General features: G+C 36.3%; 4 protein-coding genes across 6 annotated transcripts; 3 read left to right on the plus strand and 1 right to left on the minus strand.

Moving 5' to 3' along the window:
* Positions 1 to 297: 297 nt before the first annotated feature.
* Positions 298 to 3627, plus strand: LOC132172060 (transcription factor bHLH144). Its single transcript, XM_059583493.1, has 4 exons — positions 298 to 442; positions 668 to 818; positions 1104 to 1287; positions 2185 to 3627. The coding sequence occupies exon 4, from the start codon at positions 2513 to 2515 to the stop codon at positions 3239 to 3241; it is 729 nt and encodes a 242-aa protein (XP_059439476.1). The 5' UTR covers positions 298 to 442; positions 668 to 818; positions 1104 to 1287; positions 2185 to 2512; the 3' UTR covers positions 3242 to 3627.
* A 5208-nt stretch (positions 3628 to 8835) lies between these two features.
* LOC132169427 (uncharacterized) lies at positions 8836 to 9981 on the plus strand. Its single transcript, XM_059580462.1, has one exon. It carries the CDS (start codon positions 8836 to 8838, stop codon positions 9979 to 9981), a length of 1146 nt encoding a protein of 381 aa, XP_059436445.1.
* A 969-nt stretch (positions 9982 to 10950) lies between these two features.
* On the plus strand, positions 10951 to 14210 carry LOC132170793 (mitochondrial ATP-independent inner membrane protease subunit 1a-like). 3 transcript variants are annotated; one of them, XM_059581901.1, is made up of 5 exons: positions 10951 to 11110; positions 11183 to 11407; positions 11793 to 11903; positions 12750 to 12812; positions 13259 to 14210. In XM_059581901.1, the coding sequence occupies exons 1-4, from the start codon at positions 10985 to 10987 to the stop codon at positions 12810 to 12812; spliced, it is 525 nt and encodes a 174-aa protein (XP_059437884.1). In that variant the 5' UTR covers positions 10951 to 10984; the 3' UTR covers positions 13259 to 14210. The 3 variants fall into 3 exon arrangements, with proteins under 3 accessions (XP_059437884.1, XP_059437882.1, XP_059437883.1); XM_059581899.1 differs by having other exon boundaries at positions 13825 to 14210; XM_059581900.1 differs by having other exon boundaries at positions 13904 to 14210.
* A 494-nt stretch (positions 14211 to 14704) lies between these two features.
* LOC132170698 (tobamovirus multiplication protein 1-like) lies at positions 14705 to 25942 on the minus strand (the record flags this gene model as incomplete). Its single annotated transcript, XM_059581777.1, is given in 12 exon segments — positions 14705 to 15073; positions 15437 to 15600; positions 16383 to 16458; positions 16563 to 16637; positions 16863 to 16927; positions 18852 to 18912; positions 19880 to 19975; positions 20126 to 20303; positions 23363 to 23414; positions 23501 to 23587; positions 25086 to 25119; positions 25892 to 25942. Coding segments are annotated over 12 exon segments (963 nt in total), but the record flags the coding sequence as incomplete, so codon positions are not given.
* Between the last annotated feature and the right edge of the window lie 878 nt (positions 25943 to 26820).

Consider the following 26820-nt stretch of genomic DNA (forward strand, 5'->3'; position numbering starts at 1 on the left):
AAACTACCAATATTTTGTAAAGTAGAGATGTAATTGACAAGTCTCTTGGAGGGCCAATAATAGAGCCGAAGCATTTCCGTGGAAGTGTCGATTCCACGACACCCATCCCATCCGTCAAACCTCGCGAGCCCCCACTTCCCACTTCACGCGTGCTCCCATCCAACGCCCCCCATCTTTTCCGCTTTAAACGGAAGCCATTTCCAAGATCAACCCCGTAATCCAACGGCTCCCATCTTCCGCATTAACTCCTCCCTGTCTGAACCCTATCACACATCCCAATAAAACCCCCCACGCCATAATTAAACGCATCCAAACACCACCCACTCTCTTTCTCTCTCTCTCTCTCTCTCTCTCAAACTTTCTCTCTTTTCTGAGACTTGAATTGGTAGATCTTCAGCGCAAATCTAGGGGAATTTGTCCGAAAGAGCTTCAGAAATCCTAGGTTTGATTGCGATCTAAGATCAGAACTTGTTGTGGATGTTAATGGATTTTGATTTTGGTTTTGTTTTCAAATTCTTTCTTACTCGTCTGTTTGGTTGCTGGAGATCTGTATTGTAGTGTTATTTAATTGATTTTTCTCAGCAATCGAACGGAGTTTGCTTCTTTTTCTGTTTCCCTTAAGGTGGACTTGCGATTTTACTGTTGGTTTTTCTGTGACCTTTTGCAGTAGAAGCCTGGGTTGGATTTTGTTGTAGAATTGAGATTGAAGGAGTCAAATCAAGATGATGTGGGCTTCCACTTTTGTGAATTACAACATGAACTCCGTTCGCTTGGTGGTGTTCTTTCGTGTCATTCTGTAATTCCGTTTTTTCGTTTCGGTGAGACTTTTATCTTTTCTCTCTATGGATTTTGGCAATTAGAGTTTGTTTCTATTGAATCAATTTATTTGATTTGATACAGATTATGAGTAAATAGGTTTAGTTTTATACGATTCTATTTCGTGCTGAAATAAGCCGTAGAAATAATCGAAAGCTGAAGTTTGAATGTTGTGCTCTACGTCGAACGCTATTAGTTTTGTATCAACTGTTGATTGGATGTTTGTTTCATGTTGCTCTTGTTCTTTTGGCTGATGAGCTTACCTGGGTTTTCCCTGATTTCTATAGGTAAACTGTGGGTGGTTTTTGAACGAATTCTTTTAGCGGGTATTTGTTACTCTTAAAACTGGTGGGAAGGTTGAGAATGTACATTGGAGTGACCATAAAAAGATATCGAGCAGTGAAAGAAGTTGGGAAGATTAAAATGAGTGTCGGGATCATCACATACTACCAACTGATACAAGTTTGCCAGGTAAATCTGTTTTCCTATTTTGCTATCTTGTTTTCTTTTACATTTCTTAATCCTCATATGAATGTGTTGGAGTGCTTATGAAATACTGGTGGGAAGTTTCTTTTTGTGGTCACGGTGGTGTTGGGAAATATTTTCCAAGTTTTGTTTAATTCCACATGATATGTCCTTTTTAACCTTCATATTGTTCATGTTTTGGCTAATGTGTTAGATAGTGCCTGACAGCCATCTTTCATTCCAGATATGTCATGAGTTATAACTGCATGGCTAGTGTTGTGTCATGATACCTTTAGATGTCTCCATTAGGTTTCAGACATGTTGTGGTGATTGTAGATTGAATGTTTGTCTATGTAATTAATATGGCTGTCTAATAGATATTTATCAAAAGAAAAAAAAAATATGGCTGTCCAATAGATGCATTATTTGGTTTTTGTGCATGAATTACAGTCATGTCAATGAGTTATAGCTCAATTGGCATTTCCTGAGGTCTTCATTATCATTACGTAAAGATGAGGAAAAGAAGATACGTGATTTTATAAGAATAACAGCAAACCTCCCCCATTGCTTTTGCTGCATGCCCACAAGTTTACTGCTGTAAACAACTGGTGGTTTAGTTTTGCTTCTTCCCATAAATGGTTTAGGGCCTCTTTGAAATCAAAATCCAAATGAGAAAATGGAAATACTGAGAAACTTTGATATACAATTTGATTTAAGACTGAAATGTGAAAATTGTCATTTTGCAATCTTCCTACCTTTTTAAGTCCAACAAGACTTCAAGCAGTCGAGAGGAAATTTCCTCATTGAGACATCTCCCAAACAATGTGCTTCAATTTGTTTGATTTTATAATGTCTTGAACATTTTAATTGATTTATTGATGTTGCCTCTAATTTTCATTACAGGCCGAGTATTTCCGTCAGTTGCTTAAACCTGTTACGTAGTCTACTATTTCTAGTGTTGCTTAAACTTGTTACGTAGTCCACTGGGATTTGGGACAGACTGCCTTTGTTTGCATCCATACATAAGAAGGCGGTGACAGAGATGAAAGAACTAATGGCGGTAACTGTTTATTTGGAAAACCTGCTCTCTTGTTCCGGATTTTCGATGCCTTGATTTACTAGTTAGTATTCTCGTCACCTTAGAAACCTTCATCCAATTTAACTGCCAGTACAAAAGTGGGAACACCTTCATTTCTGTAAACTTCTAATTAAATAGGAAATAGGCCTACCGATGCAGAGTGACCAACATTTTTTCCGCAAAAATGCACTGCTCCCTCTTGCAAATCAAGTGGGGAATAGTTACATGCACATTCCAGTTGCATCTGCAGTTGGTGCAGTCTTGAATTCGAATGCTAAGCACCTGACACCCTTCCATGGTGTTGAATGTCAACCTTCTGAGGTTTGCCCAAGGAATTTTATCATATTTGATCAAACAGATCAGCGAAGCCAGGTTATGTTCCATCCCGCAATTGCCCGCAAATTCAATGTCCCTGGCATAAACATACCTGGGACTTATGTTGAAGACAATTTTGAGGTGAAAGAAGTTGATCATGTGGAAAGAGAGACATCATCTTCCTTCAAAGAAGATTCAGATGATATAGATGCATTATTGAGCTTTGAAGAGGATGAACAAGAAGAAGAAGATGATGATGAAGAGGTTAGCACAGCACGGACGAATGGAGATTATGGAGGGACATCTCCAGATTCTTTCTCAAACTATGGTTCGAAACCCAAGAAGAATAGATACTCTTCTTCTATTCAGGAGTCCTCCGGCACTGGTGACAGCTCCAACAGTGAAAGGAAACGGCAGAAAATGAAGAAGATGGTGAGGGCACTGAGAGGGATGGTACCTGGTGGCAATCAAATGAATACTGTTGCTGTGCTAGATGAAGCTGTCAAGTACCTCAAGTCTCTCAAGGTCGAAGTTCAGAGGCTTGGAGTTGGGGATTTGAAGAATTAGACTTAAAAGTTTGGCAGTTAAGGATGACTGAACTCCATTTCTAAATTTAGTTTATGTAGTATTTAGGTCTTTCCCACCTCCATCCTCTCTCACAACTGCAGCAAGATGGCATTAAGGGGATAATAATTGCAGGTATTTGATACACCACATTGTTGTTGTAAGAAAAACCTATTCATACTTGTATTAGTGGATTGTGCTCCACCAACTGTCCTTAGTTTGGTTATGACCTATGTTTTATAGTAATTATTGATGGAGGGAAGAGTGGGTTGATATGTAATATGCACTCTATACAAGCTGCCACTTGTTCTATCTTCCTGTTGCCGCTACTTTGAAGCGGACAATATGATTATTGTGTTTTAAATCTATTTAAATTTGATGTTTGTTCCCTTCCTCAGCTTACCTTTTTGAGATGCTTTCATTTTTGTATTCAAGTTCTGTCATAAGCATCCTTTATATTAGGTATGGACATTGTCAAAGACGAGAATCTCGTACAATAGAGTTGTCCTATAATGCACCCAAATAGGGCGGTCGTTATTGTATGGGATGAGGACATCATCAAGGCAGTGCATGCATAGTGCATTTTGGTCCCCCTGCAAATGGTGTTAGTGGCACACCGGTGGAGGGTCAATTTGATTATCTTCGTGGTGGATCCAAGTCGCATATTTATTTAAAGGTGCCCAACAGCCCTGGAGGCAACTCACCCCTTTATGTGAGCATGACATGCTCGAGTCTCTGTCACTGTCTACTTTTCCTTTAATGACGCCCTTTTATATTCCTCTAATGGTTGGAGCTGTAGGAACATGAAGATCGTTGTCATGCATGCATGGTGCTTTTCCTATCCTTTCCCATTAACACTGCAGCACCACTTTAATCCTTTTAACCCACTGCCCATCCCTTTTGCCATTATCTTTTTGAGCATTCTGTTTGGTCTTACAATGAGTTTCCTTTAGCCAGTGACCCACTGAATCCTCCAACTACTTTATCATCAAATGCTATCTTATTAAAAAAAAGCTAAAATTTACAGGTTTATCCTAAGTCAATCAACCATTTTTTTTTTATTTTTTTTTTTCTAATTGAAAAGGGAAAAATGTTACAAGAGGGATCTTTACCACTCTTGATCCGTATGGATGAGAGAATGGATGATCCTATGGGAATGCTTCCAAACACTAGGTGGGAAGCAGCCCATTTAGCCAAACAATGTGCTCTAAAGTTAGCACTCCTAGAAACTTTCTCAGCCTTCTAGCTAAAGAAAGAATGCAAATACAAAGAAATATCAGAAACAACATTAGAAAAATTCCAACCCGCAAACAGCTGGAGTTGTTGAATAGCAAGGACTACATTGAGGGCATCCCCTTCAAGGATGAGAGAGTAATCAACCATTGAATCAACCCTAAAGTAGAATACATGTGTGGCATTACTCATTTTTATGCCATAACTCTCTTACAATGTTGACGTGGTAATTACAACCAACCCTTGAATCTGTCATTAAAAAAAAAAATTCAATTGTTGGTTGGGACTACTACATTAAGCCATTAGCATTGGAGGATAATTATGAGATAAAAATTTGGTTTATAATGTTTCTTTTAAAAAAAATATGTACTTTTCAAATATTTAAAAGTCACATGCAATTTTATAGACGAATTGTCTTTGACCTTGCTTATATAGTTTCAAGGTGGGGTTATATCAGGCTATGACTCAGTTAGACTTGAGAAAGTATATGCATGCGGTTCTCTACGGATAGGTGCTATAATGGGTATGCTCAAGTAAAATAGTTATAATTGATTTCCTTCACCTGTCCTTTTAAAAATGGTAAGTGACTTGAATATTGTTTATCATATGGGAAAGAAGTATGGTGTCTACAAAATTATAAGGAACACGAGAGTAAATCACTCAGTTGACTTTGGGAAACCATTATTATGCACACGGGTATGAAATGCACTCTCATAATCATTATGTTAATCGCCTCGTCAACCAAAACATCAACACCCTCCGTTGAAAAACTTCACTAATATTCAATTTTCAAATCATCAACGGATGACTTACCCATAAAATAATCATTGAAGAGGAAAAATTACAGGAAATGTGTACCTATTTATTTAAATAAGATTAATAATTTTTTACACCCCAACTCAATATAAAATTAGTGGGTTAGAATTGTAGTGTTTAATTAAATGAATCATGTTAGAGTTGGTCTATAATGTCTTATACTCATGCTTCGATATGATCCGAATCCAATACATGACATTTAGGCTGATAATTTTTACCACGACCTACGAATTTGAGATGAACTTAATATAAAATTGATAAGTTAGGATTAAGAGGTATAATCCGTTTAATTAAATAAATCGGATTAAATGTGATTGATTTATATAATCTTATTCTCCGCGTCCCCGCCAATATCCCTGCCTACTAAAAGAGATTTTTTTAATTTATGTTCTCCTTTGAATTTTTTTTCAAGGTGTTGGTGGGTTTGCCGCGAACGATTTGGACAATCCTACAACTAATCATTTTGATAGAAGAAGCATAGTCAACCTAAAAAAGGGAGGAAAAAAAAAACTAAATTAATAATTAATAATTCGAAACTAAATACAAATTAAAACTTAAAAAAAAAATAAGGCGGTTGTCCAACCACCTTAAAGGGTGGCTTGCCCACCCCGGAATCACATGAGGGTAGTTTCTCAACTTTTTATGATAATAAAAATTATTTTCAAATGAAACAAGGTTAAATATTTATCAAAATATTAATAAAATAAAATAAAATAACTCTTTTCAAATGAAATTTAATGGCCTTGTTAATTTGGATGTTGGACCACAAGATTGATTTAACAGGATCTGTTGCCGACCCAAATCTCAAAGGTTGGATCCTAATCTTCATATACAACATTTGTTTCCTACGCAAGAAAGGAAACAGAAAAATAAGAAACTAAGATTACATATGTGAGGAAAAATGTTAGACTTATAATGCTTTTTCAACTTAATTACGTGTGTCAACATGTGATTGTAGAGTGTTAAAAATATTGTCTGATGTGACTATAAGAGGCTAAGAACATCTCCAGCAGAGCCTTTATATGGCTCATAATAGCTATATTTAGCTATTATGAGCCAGAAAATAAAGGGTTTACGCTTCCAGTTCTATTAATATAATATGAATTTTTCGTCATCTTGTTTCTCTCAACTAGTTCTCTGTCTCTCCCTCTCTCTCATTAACACAGAATCAAAACAGGTTTCCTGGTATTTCTCTGATGTGAAATACCTTTTATTTAGTTATGGATTGTTTTTCTAGGAAAAAATTATATTTAGTCCTTAATTTTTTATTTAATTTGGATTTAGTCCTTAGGTTTCTAATTTTAAGAATAAGATCCTCAAGTCTTCCTAATGTTTTAAATAGGTATTTCTAACACTTTATCATTAAAGTTAACGATTTACCAGTCACCACACGTCTCATTTAACTCGTGAGTGTCCACATAAGCAATGCAATGTTAATATCATGTTAGCCAATGCAACATCATCTATAAAACAAAAAAGGAATAAAAACAAAACAAAACACCACATCATCGCACAAAATATTAGTGCAAAAACATTGTTTTTTTTTTTTTAAAGTTGATGTAGCACTGGCTAATTAACATTGGGTTTTGCAGATGTGTCTCACATGTTCAATGAGACATGTTTTGGGGGTAAAGTGATGATAGAATGACTGATTTGAAATCTAGAAAAACCTGAGGACTAAATCCAAAATAGATGAAAACATAAAGGCTAAATATGTTTATTTTATTTTATTTTTATCCCAACATATAGATTAATACTAGGAAAACTTCTTTTCAGGTAAATCCTTTATTATTCAAAGACAACAAGACTCGGCTATTTACTCACATCATGGTGGGTTTTAGTAGATTGTGTCGAGTATTTTCTTCTTCTTCTTTTTTATTTATTTATTTAACTTTACGTAAAAAAGGGAAGGATTTATATTTTTATTTCTTGAACTTTTATTAGATTGACGGAAGAACACAATGTTTTAATCAGCATTGTCCTGGATATGTACATATCAATTCTGAGATACCTCTAGGCTGGACCGATCCACATATTTTTGTTCAAGGTGGAGATGAATATGCTATAAAATTGCAAATTAATAAGGTACGAAATTAATATGCGCATGATGTTCATTAGTTTACTAGACTAATTCAACAAAAAATCAAATAGCCTAATGAAGCGGAGGTCACTAGTTCGAATTCCCTTCTCCCTCTTGTGCGAACATGTCAAAAAAAAAATCAAATAACCATTAATATATGTTTTCATACTCAAATAATTTTGTTTTATTTTTACTCACTATCACATTGTAGGAAATACTTGGTGGACCTTTTTGTTGTATTTTGCTCAGAAAAAAAAAAAAATGGAAAACATGAAGATTTTTTTTTTTTTTTTAGCAAGTTGAAGATTCCTTTAATTAGCAAAGAAAAGCACCAAAGCTATTTATGTCATGACATTATGATGGGGAGTAGTATTGGCTATCAGCCTATCAAGTCATTCTTGGTCTTGGGCATCATTATTTGTGCATTTGCATAAAATCTTTGGGCACCACTAGAGGTATTAGCAAAAATGTAACCTAAGGTGTTCAAAAACCAATGACATATATATATATATATATATATTTTTCCAAAGGCCCAAAGGGTCTTCATGGATTAATGGTTTAAGCTTCACTAGCAGATGCAAAGAGTGGTATTGAGTCAGAGACCAATATTACAAGGTTCAGAGAATAATAAATTAGTTAGAAACGAAGAGTTTTACAGGGACCAAAATTTCTTAAAGCTTGAGGCTGAATCGAAGCAAATGCTAGCTTGGTACTTTGTTAGCTAAGTTGCAGATGTAAGTTGAATCGATTACAACTGAACGTGGAGTTCTTCAACCGACTGAAAGAATTTATGTGAAAATAGCTAAGTTGAAGATGCAAGCGTGGAGGTGGCGAGCCCGCTAGATGGGGTTGGCCAGGCCACCCCATGGCCAAAGGGGGTGGCAGCCACCGGAAATTTTTTTTTTTTTTTGAAAAAAATTAATTATATGACACGTGACGATATTTGATTGGTGCTGACATGACGTTCCATTAAGTTTTTAAAGGAATTTTAACGGAAATACCGTTTTGGTCTTTATGAAAATCAATTATAAAAGTAAAACGTTAAGGAAAAAAAAATAAAGTGTTAAAACTTTAAGGAGTAAAAAAGTATTTAACTCTAATATTTTAATAGTATAGAAAAATATTAAAAAAAAAAAAAATCAAAGAAAAATTGCTGCAATATTGACTGAGAAGACCGTTGGGTGTGTCAATGGAGACGAAAAATAGTTTGAATTATTAGATTTTGCAGTGAAGGTTGAGAATGAGGTGGATCCAACTTAAGAGAGAGTTGCGTTTTATGTCTATTTCAATTGCGTTTTGTAAATCTTAAAGGAAACGGTGCGTTTTACTTGCTTTGGATCCATTACGTGCCTATTATTAACCCATTGATTTAAATCATCTTGAGTCAATCAATGCCCAATTGTTTCTCATTTTGAACACATCTTATACTCATTCTTGAACGTGTAGGCTCAATCCATAAACCCCAGATATGATTTCCAAAGCCAACGCTTTGGTTAAGCTACGATTCCTCTTCTTTCCACCGCAAGATTTGTTCTTACTTCCCAGGAAGCCGGTTTCAAAAACCTTGCTTTTCTTCACGACCGCCACCTATTCGACGAAAAGCCCCAGCCAAGTTGAAAGAGCAGGAGAAGAAGTTATAGGCCATCCAAAGAACTATATTGAAGTTTTGACTAAATGGGGCTTTAGTGAGAATGATATACGGAAGATATCTGTCTGCCGGCCTTCTTTACGCAAGGCAGACGTTGCCCACCTTCAATCCAAATTGAACACTCTAAGTGGCTTGGGCATCAGCCGTACTGACCTTGTGAAGATCATCAATTGTCGCCCCCGGTTGCTAAATTGTCGAATCAGTCAAAGCTTTGACGAGCAGCTGAAGTTTTTGGTGACGTTGTTTGAGTCTAGGGAAGAGCTCGTTAGAGCAATTGTCAGGAACCCTTCTCTCTTGACATATGACGCTCACAATAGGATCAAACCTGCTATTGCAATGTATGAAGAGGTGGGTGTCAGTAAAGTGGACTTGATTCATATGCTCCGGACCTGGCCTACAATGATAAACCGGACTTCATTTGATGAAGAGAAGATGGAATATATACGCAAAACCGGGATTTCCCACGATTCCAAGATGTATAAATATGTTGTTACAGTCATTGGCATCTCACGCCAGGAAACCATCCGTCAAAAGGTGGCAAATTTTGAAAAGTTGGGGCTCACTGAAGAAGAAATATTCAGGCTTTTTGGAAGGCTCCCCCTTGCGTTGACACTCTCGGTTGACAAAGTACAGAGGAACATGACTTTCATTTTGGGCACGTTGAAGCTTCCTGCTGGCGTGGTCGCTCAGCGCCCATATCTACTCTACTCTAATCTGGAGACCGTGTTGAAGCCACGAGTACTTGTTGCAGAAAAGATGCAGGAAATGGGTCTGAATTTGCGGAGCAAGGGAGCCACATTGCTGACGGCACTGAAGATGACAGAGAAGAGCTATTTGAAGGCGTTTGTTGAGTGTCATCCGGAGGATGTTGCCAATGAGTTGATGGAGTTTTATAGAAATGCAAAAGGTGTCAAGCGATTGGCAGAAGCCTCAAAGAAAAACATTCTTAAGGGATTCCCTTTCTGAAGTAGCTCACACTTTGAATGTTTCATATTATTTTCCGAATGGTTTATTCAAGTTAAATTACTGTCTTGGAAGCAGTTGGTTAACCATTATGAAGATAACATCATTATGAATTTTCCTGATTCATCACCATGCATGAGTTTCATAGGTGTAATCCCAACCCCATTATCCATCACTCACCCACCACTCTCTCCATCCCCTCAATCTTCACCTTCCCTTGTCTTGCCTCCGGAGCATGTTGGAGGAGGCAGATGTAGAGCCCTCTGCAGTAGATGGCAAAGGCCCCACCTTGACCAATCCCGTTAGTTGCATTTCTCCCCCAGCCAACTGCCTTTAGATCTCCTTAAATGAGGGTAAGCTTGCATAACAGAAATGTTAAAGGTCAATATTTTCTTCATATTCAGTCATTTCATTTTACAAATCAACTATTAAATTTGTGAACTTATATGAAATCCACATAAATCAATGGTGAACCCTACAAATCTAATGGTTGATCTATTGAATTTGTAAGAGAATATAAGTCAAATATGGAGAATTTATTGACCCTAACATTCCTCGCTTGCATAATAGATGCATTTCTAAACACCTCACACTCCTTGCAGCCTTTGAAAGCAATTATGCACCTATCCTTTTATTAGCCCTTCATTTAGACTCAATTGCATTTGAGTCTAAATGCTGCTATATAGAAAAATATATATATAACAAAAAAAAAAAATCAAATTAACGAGTGGTTCGGTCACCCCATTTAGCCGAACCACCCTCTAATGGTCGTAGTCCGGCCATCTGGCCCAAGAGACTCATGGAGAAGGTTTGGCCACCTTCGGGCCGGCTAGAAGTGGTGACCGAAATTATGTGGGCTGCTTATTGAATAATATTGGGCTCACTTTATCTGCAAAGGTCCAACAAAATCAACATTTTCAAACCTTCACTATAAACCCAAAAGAAGTTTTTTTTTTTTTTTTGTGAGAAACTGAAAGAGACCTTAGAGAGAGAGAGAAAGAGAGAGATGGGACTGAGGAAGCTGTGGCAGTATAGGAGCATAGTGAGAGAAGCATGGGATCAAACCACGGCCGTGGCAACGTTTCTCTGCGGCCTCCACGTCACCAACAAGTACCTCTGCACCTTTGGCATGGTAAGTGAAAGAACCTAAATCCTCGTTCTGCTTCTGCGGACAAGAGGAACTGATATAATCTGGTGCGTGCAGGCCTACGGTCCCAGCATGCTCCCGACCTTCAATCTGACCGGTGATCTCTTCCTGGCAGATCGCCTCTCCACTCGGTTCGGCAAGGTGGGCCGCGGAGATGTCGTCCTCGTGCGGTCCCCTGAGGATCCTCGGAAGGTGGTGGCCAAGCGCTTGTTGGGGATGGAGGGCGATTCTGTCACCTACGTTGTGGACCCCAAGAACAGTGATAGGTCCGAGACTGTTGTGGTATGATCAATGCCACTCTTTTTCTTCTTGGGTTTTCAGATTGGGTTTTGTTTTTGCTAGTTTTCGTTTTCTGTTTGATGGTTTTTTTGGGGGCGTGTAATTGGTTTTGAAGATTGGATATGTTCTACATTTTCTTTGATAATATTTGCTTAATGGGTTTTTGAGTCTCTGGTTTTTCTACTTCGATTTTCACCAAACGAGATTGGAAAAAAAAATGTCCTTTTCTTTGTTTTGATTGGATTTTTTTTTCTTCTTCTAATTTTGTGCTTGGTGGGCTTTGAGTTGTGCTTGTCTTGCTAAAGTTTGATCTCTTGCTTTGTTTTTTGTTTTTGCTAAGATTATCTATGTGCTTTGTTATGCTAGTGTTGCTAATCTCTCTCTATAGGTTCCAAAGGGACACGTTTGGATAGAGGGAGACAACATCTATAATTCCAAAGATTCAAGACAATTTGGACCTATTCCTTATGGCCTCGTTGAAGGAAAAATATTCTGGAAGGTGAGTATCTCTTCTTTCCTTAGCCCGTTTTATGTGGAATTTGAAGCTTTAAATTGTATAACTCATCACTGCCACTAAAATGAAAGAAGAAAAGAGGGTCAGGGTATAATCTAATCATCTTTCTTATGATGATTGGTACTTTTGGCTATGTAATACACGGGAAATATTAATGGACTTTCTTTTCATGACTGAAAGAAAAATGTACGCAGCCAATTCAAATTAGTGTATATATAAAGTGCAAAGTAAATTATTGTAGTGGACAAGTAGAGATTGATATGACAATGCAATCAGCTTTTCTAAATTATCTTTATAGACACTGTTTAACAATTGTAATGTAAAACTAAAGTTCTAAGTCACTTATTCTTCCTGATGAAAACTAGTTTATAAAGCCCTATCCCCTATGGCTTGAAGGATGATTGCATAAGGTTGACAACCAGTGATAAAAGCCACCGGTTATAACCTTTATCTGAATCCTGAAAGTGTGGATGGCTAATGAAGCATTTATTAACACTACTAATAATAATAACAACGTTATTTATCATTATTATTATTTTTGATAAGTAAATATTTATCATTATTATTATTATTATTATTATTATGATGATGATGATGATGATGATGATGATGATCGCTATTATTATTAGAATTACTACTGTTTCATTTGAGTTGAGTGACTGAAACCGATGTGTAAGCTTAGGTTCATGTCTTGCCCTTTGGATGTCATAAGTTGGTTTTAGGTAGCCTATCCAAAGTAATCATCGTGCTGGAAAACCAACATCTGTTAAATTCTACCGTTGCAACTTTTTTTTTTTTTTTCTTAAATATCTGTGCTCATTTTGTTTGTAGATATGGCCACCTAAAGAATTTGGTTCATTGGGACAAAGCAGAATGAAGGATCCAGATCTATAGGTACTCTTCTTAAGCAATCAATTCTCTTTGTGTTCCATTTGAGAGTGCATTTCTCTAATCTTCATTTGTCAAAACTGTTGTGCGCTTAATTATGAAACCTTGTCGTAAAGTCATGGTTGCAGCTAATATTGTTCTATAGGGAATATAGAAGCTTATGTTCACCAGTAATTATAAGCCTAAAGAAAGTTGGAGTAGCTGGAATTCCATTTTGAAGTTATTTAATATCATTATATTTTCTTGCTTCCTTCTTAAATCATCTCTTGTCACAAGGTGTAGAGCTCCAATATTTCTGAGAAGGATTGTCAATGTTACATTCCTAATTGTTATAGAGAAAGAAACAAATGCTCTAAATGCAGTTAAGCAAAGGACCAAAAACCTTTTTATTTGTTCTCTCATATGCTTATCCCCTATATTTTCTAAGATTACTCACTTTGCTTTTGCTATAGGGTCATTAACTCCTCGTTTCACAAAAAAGAAGAGAAAAAAAGGACAAAATTCCTTCTGTGTGAATATCACATTGTGTTAGATTTGGCGTTTAATAGAATAATAGTTAAGAGTAGAGGAAAGATGTGTGAAGGAAATGAAAGGGACAAGCATTTCTACATTTTGCTGCCTTATTAATTCAATGGACTATCTGAAGTACACATGTAAATAAAGTTGGATATTAGAAATATATACGTATAGAGAGATTACTTTGGACTGTAAATGATCAAATATTCTGACATCTGAAGACTAGTATGCTCTTTATAATATCTAAATAAAAATGGCCAATATCATCGTCTTCCCTATGTCACCAAATAGTCCTGCACTGTTTAAACTTTTTATTCCTAAACCCTAAGCATTAGGAACTATAAAAGAGTGAAAATCGAAAACGAATTGTTTGGTAGCAAAAGGGAGACTCTTAAGAGCCTTCAGTGGTCTCTCACCACCTCATTTTTGTTCTGTCCTCCTTACTCTTGTCTTGTTCTTCTTTTCTAACCTGAGAAAACAAATTTTTCAATACATGTTGTAGGCCTTTTGGTGGTTGCTATTTAGTGGTCTGATACTAATAGCTAGTTATGTTTGGTGTCCTGCACATATTTCCTGGTTAGCCGCACATCAACAACGTAAGCAGAAGATTCAGGCAACTGTTTTTGTGTGCTATGGAGGTTACTATTTTCTGGACAAGGATGTCGCCATTTCAAATTTCATGGTCAAGATTTAAAATTTGTACATCTAACGGTATACATGAAGTCAATATTGGCACCTCTTTTAGAAAATTTAGATGATGTGACATGAAATGGATAGGACACTATACCTATTTTCTTGTATGACAATTCAAAACTTTTGGGCTTATAGATTCAATTAGCTGAAGTATTGACCAATGTGTACTTTACCTAAGGATTTATTGGAGGCCAATTTTCAGCTCTTTGTTGTAGCCTCTGGATTTTCTACTTTGTTTAGGACGTTAGTTGGAAGACTCAAATGTTTGAGTAAACCCAAGTGAGATTATTGGCTCCTACCAATTGTATGTCTTCATGGATTAAAAGAAGTTGCATTTATTTTGGTGAAAATGGCACGCATTTGTTAATTTGGTAAGTAACTTTTGGCTAAACTGTTCACTTTTTGAAAGGCCAAAGTGAGAGCTATGAAGGGCATATTTGAGAGTGTGTTTAATACTTAAAAAGTTCATTTCACGAAAAAAGTATACGTTTGGTAAAAAAAAATTGAATGTGCTTTTAAGGGTCCAAAAAACTTAAAAATGGCCAAAACGAGCGTTTTTGTCAAAAATCGCTTTTTGACTTAAAAGCTATATTTTTCAAACAGTTTCAAACAGGCTCGAAGAAATGTTTTAACCTTCTGTCAATCTTGGAACATTTGCATACACAGGAGCAAAGTCATGAAACAAAATATTGGAAAAACGAAACAAAGGCATTTGATTCTCATAAGTGGGAAAAAAAATCAGCTTTATCACTGCTGTGTTTATATATGGGGAAAGGAAAATCCTTCACTCAGCATCCTATAACTATTTACACAAGAATGTCAAAACCATAGCAAATGGCAACCTTGCGGCTGTACTTCATCCCTCTCAGCATTACCTCTATGATATTAGGACCATTGGCCAAGGATGTAACTGAGCAGCCTCCCATTGTCCTGTGTCAGTGGAAAAACCGAACCATTCTCCATATTGTTAAGAAATTCCAGCCTTCTTCCTTAATTTGGCAGAAAGGAGCACTCATTTGCATTCAGAAAGGCAATTATATAGGACTTCCTCTTGATATCTGCAAAAAACAAATAAAGTCACAAATGGTGTCTTGTCTCTCTGGTACTCATTAATCTGCAGTCATCTATGGGAGAAAGCTCCTAGTAGGCATCAAAGGGTAAGAGACATGAATGCAGCAATAATGATAAGACCACAGAAAAATTTCTAACGAAGAAATCAACCGACATGCCGCATCCTAACTGTTGCAGTCCTAGAATCAGAAGAGTTTCATAATTTCCATCATTGAAAAAAAGAAAGAAAGAAAAGGAAACCCCAATTTTGAAAAACAGGTTGAGTTCCATACCAGTAGACAGATTACAACTAAGTTGTAAGTTCATAAGTATTGCATTGACAAATGAGCCAGTGAAAAGGACATGCAAACCTGATTCTGCAAGCTCATTGCAGTTGTCCAGCGCTGAGAATGTTGCACTGTTGCCGTACCATCGGCGATGAAAGTTATTGTACTTGCTTCTTGCATGTTAGCTGCTACTGATGGTGGTAGTTCTCTCATGCTCCATAATATAAAGGCTGAGGGTATCGATGAACCTGGCAACAACATGATCTTTATATTATAAGTTAAAAACTCATTACTTCTTCACAAAATCTTAATCAAACCCCTAATATAGAGGAGCAAGTTCATGCTATGTCCTGCTTATTTATTGCCAATCATAACTCTATGTTCCATCCCGCTATACTAAAATATAATACTTGCCATGATAGTAACATCAAAAGAATCTATCAACTATAATGTACAAGCAACTGGGGGTGAGTGACGCAGAAACAACTGACACGTAACTGATAACATCAAAAGTATCCCATTCAAAGTTTCCTAACCAGAATTAAAAAAAGAAAAAAGATCCATCTTAGATGCACCAAAGCATGGTTGAAGTTGAGAACCTGGGATGCTACATTAATTCCATAGCTACTATATCAAGTAAACAAGATACGATAATGGGGTAAATTATAAAAATTGATAAGTCACCTCGTACGCATATAAATCATGCCTCAGCAGATCTAAGAACACCTACACAGTCGTTTCATCAGCCAATAAATTGGTTTTCAAAAGACAGTCCATGCCCTAAGGAGAATCGTATAGTTTAAGCATAGACAAAGGGTAGAATCTCCAACAGAAGCATAAAACAAAATCATCTAATCAGCCAGTGTATTGCAGAAAGAAGAAACGAAGGGAATCCCACCAAGAAAAGATGTGAAGAGAAGGGAGGATTAGAAGAAAGTGTGAAAAGAAGAAAAGAAAAAGTGCAAAAAAAATGGCCCCTCATCATTTTCAGCCAATCTGAGAACCTGACATGAAAATTAGGACCGCGTACCTATAAAATAATACAAAATCAGGAACAGAGAAGTATAAATAACATTTACACGCGGCCGACACCAGTAATATAGCATCTGCAACCATAACGACATGATGAAGTTAGAGAAAGCTATTATTATGTTGGGTTGGTAATTTTTGAATACAGAATGAATTGTATGACCAACAGAGAAATGTATACCGGAACATCAGTTAAAAGAGCTACAAAAGAACTTGAAGTGAAACAGAGCACAGAAACAACAGCTAAACCTGCAACCTGCACAGAACAGAATACTTCCCCCCATTATTTTATAGAACTACAAAACCATTGATGGACATATATATACAAAGATAAATGCTCCCACTGCATACACACAGGCCATTAACAGGCTTTTAGTAGCATTATAGTGGAACCAGCAAACGAATTATATCAAACACAGGCCATGTCACTCACTATGTTAATAATAAAAACAAGATAATTAAACAAAAACGAATTTAATACCTTCCACATTTCAGATGAAGCTCGCTCAGATCTAACTTTGCTCATTTTCAAGCATAACAGAAGTCCTGAAGAGAAATCATGGCACAAAGGATAAATATTTTTATATTTCATCCAAAAAAAAAAAAAAAAAAAAAAAGGAAGAAAAAAGGGCAGACATCAACACGTAATTCATTTTGACAGCAACTGGACATTGAGCTTGTTTGTGATTGCATTAAGAAATAGAGCTTTTAAATCTAGAAAGAACTTTTTAGAAAAAATTTTATTTTTAGGCTTTTTTTCAAAAGTGTGTTTTAGCTTTTTTTATAGCAAAAAGTCAAAGAAGTATTTTTTGAATTGTTTACCAATCGAACCAGCTTTTCGTTTGGCAAACTTTTTATGTACTAAAAGTCAATCTCACACAGGCTCATACTCAATCACCAAGGTGTTACCTCACCCAATACATCTTGTCAGTTACTAAGTCATGAAAAACATAGCAGCTCAATTTTCTCCAACCTACAAACTAGTTTGTTCAGGCTCATATTCAATCACCAAGGTGTTACCTCACCCAAGACATCTTGTCAGTTACTAAGTCATGAAAAACTTGGCAGCTCAATTTTCTCCAACCTACAAACTAGTTCGTTCAGGTACATTTGATAAATCACAGTTTATTTTTATTTTATTTGCTGACTGATACCAACATAATATTGATGGGAAGTTAAGATAGTTGAACTTTAAAATTTGCCATAGTAATGTGAATTTATCAGCAGGAGACATCCTCATGGGCAATAATATCATGACGATTTTCTTTGTACTTTTTATGTGAATGCTCAATAAAATTTTCTTCTTAGGAGAAGAAAAAAATACTATTTTGCATCAAATAGTGAAGAAGGTTTCAGTTCATCCATCCACAAAATGTCCTTTCAACCATTTGGGTTAACTAAACTCCTATGAAGAAAAATCTCTCATTAAAAGTAATTTCTTTTGTCATCAAATCAGAGACTAGATGTTTTATCATCTCCATCACATTCTTGTCAACTTCTCACTTGTCCTTTCAGCAAATCCAACTGACATTGACTTACTCACTAACACCATAGATGGCCAAAACCAAACCAACATTTGCAGACTAATGATCTATAATGCCTCCCCCACTCAACAATTTTGGTTTCTCAATTTCGTCAACTAAACTGATTTTAAGAACATATTATCCTTGGTGTCATGATTTTCTATTTCTAAAGCAAGGCTGTGTCCAAACTTGTTTCAGGTGTGTAACATTTAGTTCCAAAAGAAAGTCAGGTGACAGCCCCAGAGACCCTATAGTAGTAAGCTTGCACCTCCGAAAACTAATAAAATCTAGAGTCAACGCTGGCCTTTTACATCAGATGAGGAAAACAAAGGTCACAAGACTTACTGTACTCTCTTATTCCTGAACTCCATTCCTATAATGGATAAATGCTTCATGGGCTCAACGTTCAATGAGTAGCACATATGGACTACGCAATATTAGATCAAGCTAAAAGCAATAGAAGATCAAAACTACACAACTAAATGATACAGAACAACTGGACAACTTATTTTATAATTTTAAGATAACTTTATTTTTATAAGCATAATGAGATCACAATCTTTTTTATTTTTTTTATTTTTCTAAAAAGTAATAAGATCCCATTAGAAAACAAAACGGCATTGCCCTAGTACATGGGATTTAGACAAGATAGAGACAGAAAAAAGGAAAAAGAAAACTAAGCGCTGAAATTACAAATTAAAAGAATTGTGAAAGATATTAAAATATCCCACTATTGATTAATTTTAACAGTTTTCCTGCAAGCATAATCATCTAAATAATCTGATTGAACTAAAATAACTTAGTAGCACCGCTACAAATCTTCGCTTATGATGCCATAAAACATTACAGGCTAGGAGCACCAAGACATTACATCAAAGAAAGCAACAGGCAATATGCAAGATACAGAAGTTGCAAGAGAAAATTACTACTAAAATGTAGTTGCTCACCATAACATGCTAATGCTCCTCCTAATAAAAGTATTGCTATGGCAAAAAAGGCTACATACACCTGCATGATGAGTAAATCATTGCACTATGACTTCACCACTTGTTAGTTATAAACAAAAACCAGAAAGCTTCAATATCGTGTGGGAGCACTCATACCCTACTTCTCACTTTGAGAAAAGGATTTTATTAACATTTTTAGCAACCCTTTTTTTTTTAAGTAATGTACATTCATTCAGAGAGCAGAGGGACATAGCCCAAGTATACAACGGGTATACAAGAGAACCCCTTAATTAAATATAATTTAGCAACTTAATACACTAATGATATATAATTAAGCTATATGTTAAACCACCATGGCTAATTTTAACACAAGCACCTGATTAAAACGCAGCACAGCCATTTCTTACTAGCAACAAAAACTAGTGAAGGGAAATACATTCTATCGCTGAAATAGGGTTGGTCTAGCATCCAAAATTAACAAAAACAATTGTGTTTAACTAAAGTTGAGAACATATCATTAATATGACAATTTATTGATTTCAAGTTACTAAAAAAATGGCAGAACCTCTTTAATGCCTGTCATAATAGCTAGATCTTGAAAAATCTGCTTTAACATAATAATGAAGAGTTTTGCCTTCTACAACAGCCGACTTCTATATCTCCACTACATAAAATTGCAATTCTAAAGCAATGGGCAACAGACTGAAACCCTGACTAATTTACTGTATGTGCCCCCAATAGGTTACTAGAAATCTCATCTCAAACAAAGTGGATATGTCCCTTAAATAGGCAGTAGAAATCAGCCTAGAAAAACAATCTTTACATCCATTGGATTGAAATTTAATATGTACACAATAAGAAGTTAAGAATCATGTTGCAATTGATGAACTAGATGAAGTTCAATGTCAAACAAGTATTATGTTGAAAAGCATGAGAAGGTGTTCTATAATGATATCAATGGAACTTATCAAAAAAATAAATAGTGATATCAATGGGAAAAAGTAGAACAATAATTACTCTGTTCATACCCGAGCCACAACTGCAGAATCAATAGGATTCTTTCCCACCTCAATCCCGATTATTACAGCACATATCACCATTACAACAAAAACTAGCACAGTAACCTGGTAAACAAGTAGAGAGTTAACAACAGATTTGGATGCACTGATTTTTCCAATGAGTACATAGCAATTCAATAAGGAATAATACAGCAATAATCAATCTTTATAAATAGAAGTAGATACTAAACAAGAAATTTTTAATTGTTGCCATACCAATATCACAATCTTCTGGCGGCTTCTAACATGAAGAAAGCGGAGGGGAAAAAACTTTCTATGACCATCTGTGTTTGATGAACTTGGTTTATTTGAGGTCTTATCTAATAAACCTTCCTGAAAACTGCTTTCTTCATCCTCATCATCCTCATCGTTTGCCTGATGGCAAAGGTCAACCCTATAAAAAAATCCACCACACAAATATAGAATATTGCTCATAGGAAACGCTAGCGTGACAGAAAATTTGTATATCTACCAACTTGAAATGAAAATATTTAAATATAACCAATTGAATATTATATATTGGTTAATGAGACCTTGACACTTCTGGATCTCTGTTATTATACCGGAAAACACGGGAGATAGAAATTAGCTATTGATATAGGCCGTGGTCATCCAAAAAGGGGGTTGGTGGGTTATTGGCCACTGTACAAGACCATCTCCTCATACCCACAAAATTTCCCTCCAAACAGTCATGTTTCAAACTCTTTAAGGAAAAAAAAAAGAAAAAAAGAAACCTCTACTCGTTTACTACTTTCTAAGAACCTTGAGAGATAGATGCGCAATGTCAGTGCTCTTTTTCTTTTTTGTTTTCTTTTCTTTATTTGGATTAGAAAATGAAGGGCAGGGGGATGAATAGCAGCTCAGAGTTTCCAAAATCTAAGCAACAAAATGCTACTGAAGTTGCTGCTCATTCCGCTTCCTTACGGAAACCCTTCCCGATGAAAGATGCAGTTGTAATTATTAAATCCGTGAAGAAGGCCGAAGTTTTAAGCGAGTTAGAGCGATCCACTCTCATGGAAGAGGTGAGTTAGAGGCAGAAATCTAGGGCGTTGTAGTACGTGGCCAACTCCAATAGGAGGAAGAACTACATTGACCCCTTGTTGATTGATGGAACACTTTCTACCAACCGGGTGAAGATCAGCAAGCACAATGTTCACTTTTATAATGAGTTGTATACCAAGCAATTCAACTGGCGAACTTTGTTGGATGATCTTTCCTTCTAGTCTATTGGGGAGGCTGAGGCAACTTGGTTGGAGAGAGAATTTGAGGAAATGGAGGCACTGGAGGTAGTGAAAGCAATGAATGGTGACAAGGCAATAGGCCCTGATGGTTTCTCTATAGTGTTCTTCCAAGCCTGCTAGGATGTGTTGAAAGTAGACATTATGAAGGTTTTTGTGTCTTCCATGCTAGAGGTAAGTTCCAAAAGAGCCTTAATGCTACAATGATCGCCCTCATTCCGAAGATTCTAGGGGGCGTTGATTCTTTCGCCCAATTAGCCTCGTAAGGCATTTACAAGATTATTGTTACGATTTTGGCAAACAGGTTAAGGATGGCAATTTGTCAATATGATGGAGGCATTAGATAGAATGATCTTTGCGGAAATGAGTGGGGGATTGTTATTTGGCTTCTTTGTGGGACTAGGGATTGATATCTCGCATCTTCTGTTTGTGGATTATATGTTGATTTTCAACAGGGCTGACCCAAATCACCTCGACATTTGCAGTGCTTGTTTTTATGCTTTGTAGGTATCTCAAGCTTGAAGGTCAATTTGGCCAAGTCAATATTGGATCATGCGGATGATGTTGTTGATGTAGATGGGTTGGCAGATATTATGGGTTATGAGGTTTCACCCTTGCCTTTGAAGTATCTTGGTCTTCCATTGGGGCCTCCCATAAGGCCAAGACTATTTGGAACGAAGTTATTGAAAAGATAGAGTGGTGCTTGGCTAGTTGGAAAATGAAGTATTTGTTTTAAGGGTGGTAGGGTTACCCTTATAAAAAGTAAACTTTTCAACTTACCTACAAGCTTCATGTCCCTCTTTACTCTTTCTATAGGCGTTGCAAATCGTATTGGCTTCAACGTGATTTCCTTTAGGGTGGGTTAGGTGATGGGTTCAAATATCACCTGATAAATTGATCCAAAGTTTGCCCTCCAATCTCTGAAAGAGGGGGAACTTGCTGATGTTCAATCGATCTTTCTAAGGGAAATGACTATGGCACTATGCACATAAGAAAAAGGCTTGATGGAGAGTGGTGGCTGACTCTAAATTTGGTAGTTCATAGGGTGGGTGGTGTTTTGTTGAGACTCTTGGAACGCATGGGGTGGGCCTATGGAAGAATATTAGAAGAGGTTACAGGAATTTCTTTAGCCATACCAAATTTGAGATGGATTCAAGTTTCATTTTTGGCATGATCCATGGTGTGGGCATATGGCTCTTAAGGTCACCTTTCTAGATTTAATTAGGCGTATACGAAAGATGCTTCTGTTGTGTCGCACTTGGAATTGTCAGGTGGAGCTACTCAATGGAATGTAAGCTTGGCTATAGTGGCTCATGATTGGAAGTTGGATGTATTTGCCTCGTTCTTCAGAGTGTTGTATTAATTTAGTGTGAAACGGGAAGGTGAAGACAACCTTTGGTGAGTCCCCTCCAAAAGAGGTTTATTTGCTGTTAGATCCTTCTATAGTGTCTTAGCATGCATTGATGGCTTACGTTTCCCTTCGAAGAGTGTTTGGCGGACTAAGGTTCCTTTGAGCATTGCCTTTATTGCTTGGTTAGCAACCCTAAGAAAGATCCTTACCATGGATAATCTGAAGAAACATGTCATAGTGGTTGATAGATATTGTATGTGTAAAAGAAACAAGGAGTCCATGGACCATCTTCTTCATTGTGACTCTGTGAGGTTGTCGGTGCCTTATGGGAATAATTCTTCATTCGATTTGGGTTACGCTTCAACGAGTAGTTGATTTATATGCACGGTGGACTATCAGGAGTGCTCAGAGTGTTGCTTTGTAGAAGGTTGCGCCTTCATGCCTTTTGTGGTGTCTATGGAGGGAAATGAATGACGATTTAAGGACCGTGCGAGGACATTGGAGGAGCTTAAGTCGTTATTTTTGCATACTTTGTATCTATGGACAAACTTTTGTTTCTCCTTTGGTGATGAGATATCATGACTTCCTAGTTCTCTCTTTTCCTTTTTTTTTTTTTTTTTGATAAGTCTTTTTCTCTTTTTTCATTCTAATTAGGTATTTTCTCATGTATACTTCCTATATACCTGGGGGCTTTATGCTTTTTATAATATCTCCATTACTCAAAAAAAATAAAATAAAATAAAATCCAATGAATTGGCTATTGCATCCATGACTCAAAAGAAAAATAATGAACTCCATGCTTGCATCCAAATAAAATTATCTCAGATAAATTTGCAATATTCTAACAATAAAGAGAAAACATACCAGAATGATAAAAGTAGAAGAAACGCCGCAAAAAACAGAATTTTCGGGAATGCTGCAAAGCAAAAATTTTCACAATTCAAATACTTTTACCACGCTCTTAACATGGCATCTAGTCAGTAACCGAGACTGAAGGCATACCCATGAAGATAAAACCACAAGAGTTAGACCAACATGGCCAACCCATGCAAGTAGCAAGAGGAGTTAATACAAGATAAATGAAGTAACCTGCAATGGCACAACAATAATTAAAGCTTCATTCTGAACCAAGGATTCTATAAAAAACATACTCATAATGCCAAAAAAGCTACACCAATTATCAATAGCTATTACCAGAATAATATTTTTAAGAAATATCAAATAATTAATCAAGCCAGGCATATATCTATAGAAAATGACAAAACCAACAGAAACAACTAACAAGGATGAGCGGGAACATAATAAGCATGCATGAAGGACCTGCACTGTCTAGAAGTGACTAGCAAGTAAATTAAATGCTATTCAAAATCCTAAAGGATACAAAGAAACAAACTGCAGATGACATTCCAACTGAATTAACTATGGGTATAGTCCAGAGACAGGAATTTCTTGATTAATATTATTTCTTGTTTCCCTCACAAATTCATACTGAGGGGAAATTTGCAAAGGAATAACAAAAACAACCAGAAATTAATTATTTGCTGCAGACCGTAGTATCAGAAGCTTAATCATATGTCAAAACTATGACAGGAAGTGGTGAGGGTCAGGGTAGAAAAGGAACAAAAAAGCAATTAAATATTAATAGACCAGGAAAAAAAAAAAAAAGAAATCTGTAGTCTAAAGCACTCTGAAAAGGTAAGAGATTAAAAATAAAGCACCAAATAAGAAACTGCCTCATGAATTCATGATGTGGCAAATTCCCAAGTTGTGGACACCAAAGACATTACAATGTACCAGTTATCTGCTACAAGAAACTAAAAATAGTTTCTGCAAAAGCAACCACAAGAAGAGACCCCAAAGCATGTCTAATATGCAAATTTCACAAAATGAAAAAGACATCTGAAGTCCTTAGCAACGCAAAAGAACAGCATTTACGATTAAATCTATCTTTAACAAACAAAAACTTCAACTTCCAGAGACAAGAAAATGCCTCTATCTTGATCAAGCGAACGCTTCTTAGCATTGAAGAAGAATTGCCTGCCTTTCCTGTTACATTCATACAAGACTCGGTATACAGGTGGTGACATATCTCGATGGTCACCAAGCACCAAAATAGTTGCCAGCAGCCCCTAGCTAAACAGAGATCAGGTCATGGACTATCCAAATTATTCAAAAGCATAGAAAGAGAGAAAGAGAAAGAGAGAGAGTGAGTGTTGTACACTTGATCATGGTAGCCATGTAAAGAAGCATTTGACCATGAATCTGACCTTAGATTTAGCTGTCAGGAAAGGTAATATAATGCGAACTCCAAAAGTAGTTAAAAAAAAGTAATTCTACTGATTACTGAATACTTAGCAGCCCAAACTCATCAAGCATTATGTAGTATGCACTTCAAACAGTCGAAAAAATAAGTATATGTTTAAAGCTATCACTAAATAAATGTAAGATGGCAAAAGACTCATCATATGCATCAAATAAGAGGCACTCATACATTAAAGAATCATCAAAAGGGCAACTGCAATCATTTCAAAAATAATAAGCTTGAAATACCAAGGGATATAGTATGATGCAAAATACAATCGCTTACCCATATTAGAAGAGCCAATCATTAGGTGAAACACCTGCAGTTTAACATTCATAAGTATCAAAATAATCCCAATATGCTTAAATTGGAACTCAATGCATAACTAGTTATTTAACAATTGCTTTTACATAGATTCATACCTATAGACATATGAATGTTAACATGCATGTATGTATATTGAAGAGTTACATCTTAACCATAAACATGCACCATAAATCACTGTGTTCACTGAAAGTAAAACAGGGTGTATTGACAGCACCATAAGCATTTACCTTGCCACTAGCCATCTTCCCAATGTCTATTCATCTCTCCTTTGAGAAAAATTTAAGCACAATCTTAGTTGAGCTAGTGGTGGGTGACTTCAATTATTAACCTAAATCTTGAAATCAATATTTACGACATGCATTTTATAACTGTAGTTACTCTATATCGAGTCAAGTCAGGTCAGATGAATCTCACCACATCCTTCCAACGTAGTTAGGAAAGTAATCAAGTAACTGGACCAGAAGGATCAAGCCTAGGGTGCCCCAGTGACCAGTTCAACCAGTCAATCCACCCCAATTACACTAGTTTAACAGAAGTTACAGTTAAAGTGTGCACCCACTCACATTCAGTGGAGTGGCTCCCATGGTAGACCCATTCCATACATTAGTAGGTGAACCCTCAAGGGGCACAATCCTTGATGTGCTTGTAGCATAACTCCCAGAATACTTTAGGTAGCCTATTAATTATTTAGTCATATGTATACATACATACAAGCACAGATCCTTGGAGGTGGGTAATATGATTCTATGTAACATGTCACTTACTTTTTGACGAGTCCAACCTAGTTGTGAATTTCTTGAGTGGATCCTTATCAACTGGAACACAATGAGGCAACAAAAGCTAGTTAGAAAAGAACTTCACATAACTGTGCAATTAACATAATATGTTCATATTTTTCATGTAATATCTAAGAACCTGTAATATTCACAATAACTACAGCTATCACTTTTCAGACATTTGCAATGTGTGGCCCACAAACGGGAGGGGAGGATCAACCCGTTCAGTATAATTCCAAAGAAAGTATGCATACATGTGAAGAATCAATCAAGCAATCAATGATAAATGAGAGCAGAACTAGAACTCAAAACTTCAAGCATTATGTGGCTTTGACATCATAATTGTGCCTAGCCTCGCACCTAAACTATGATTGAAGAAAGAAAGGTACATTATGCAAGGCAGTCCTTTCATGTTTATGATATACTAGAATATTTTCTTAGTAAAATTTTAATTGATTATAATATTTGAAATAACAAAAATATGTATAAAGGTTCTGAAGAAACCCCCACCATTGAAAAAGATCTCCAGGACCCAAAATGATAAGGAGGCAAACCAAAAAGAAATTGAGTTGACACAAGTATATAGGCCCAAACAAATTACATGGGAAGTAAGGACAGCATAGCACACCTACCTCAAGATTTAAGTCTTCAGTGAGCTAAGTTGAGCTCTTGAGGAAGAAAATGGAAGAAGAGACTTTTCTTTTTGCTAGTAAATTACACACACCCTCAGTGGGTCTTGAACCCACAATAGCGTGTAAATTCAAAAGAAAGCATGGCCCCAAACAAAAATCAACACCAATTAGTAGATATATTAAAAATGTAGTAAAGGGGGGTATAGCAAGCAGGAAGTCCTGAACATGTACTCCACAGAGATAGTCACTGCTTATATAAATGACATAAAACCTTTAAGTCACTTT

Source organism: Corylus avellana, chromosome ca2, assembly GCF_901000735.1.
Source record: "Corylus avellana chromosome ca2, CavTom2PMs-1.0".
Classification (NCBI taxonomy): domain Eukaryota; kingdom Viridiplantae; phylum Streptophyta; class Magnoliopsida; order Fagales; family Betulaceae; genus Corylus; species Corylus avellana.

Excerpts from the sequence above, each read along its gene's own strand:
- LOC132172060 (XM_059583493.1), top strand. The coding sequence starts at position 2,513 with ATGCAGAGTGACCAACATTTTTTCCGCAAAAATGCACTGCTCCCTCTT.
- LOC132169427 (XM_059580462.1), top strand. The coding sequence starts at position 8,836 with ATGATTTCCAAAGCCAACGCTTTGGTTAAGCTACGATTCCTCTTCTTT.
- LOC132170793 (XM_059581901.1), top strand. The coding sequence starts at position 10,985 with ATGGGACTGAGGAAGCTGTGGCAGTATAGGAGCATAGTGAGAGAAGCA. Across the intron at positions 11,111-11,182 it reads ACCTCTGCACCTTTGGCATG|GCCTACGGTCCCAGCATGCT; the intron begins GTAAGTGAAAGA and ends TGGTGCGTGCAG. Across the intron at positions 11,408-11,792 it reads ATAGGTCCGAGACTGTTGTG|GTTCCAAAGGGACACGTTTG; the intron begins GTATGATCAATG and ends CTCTCTCTATAG.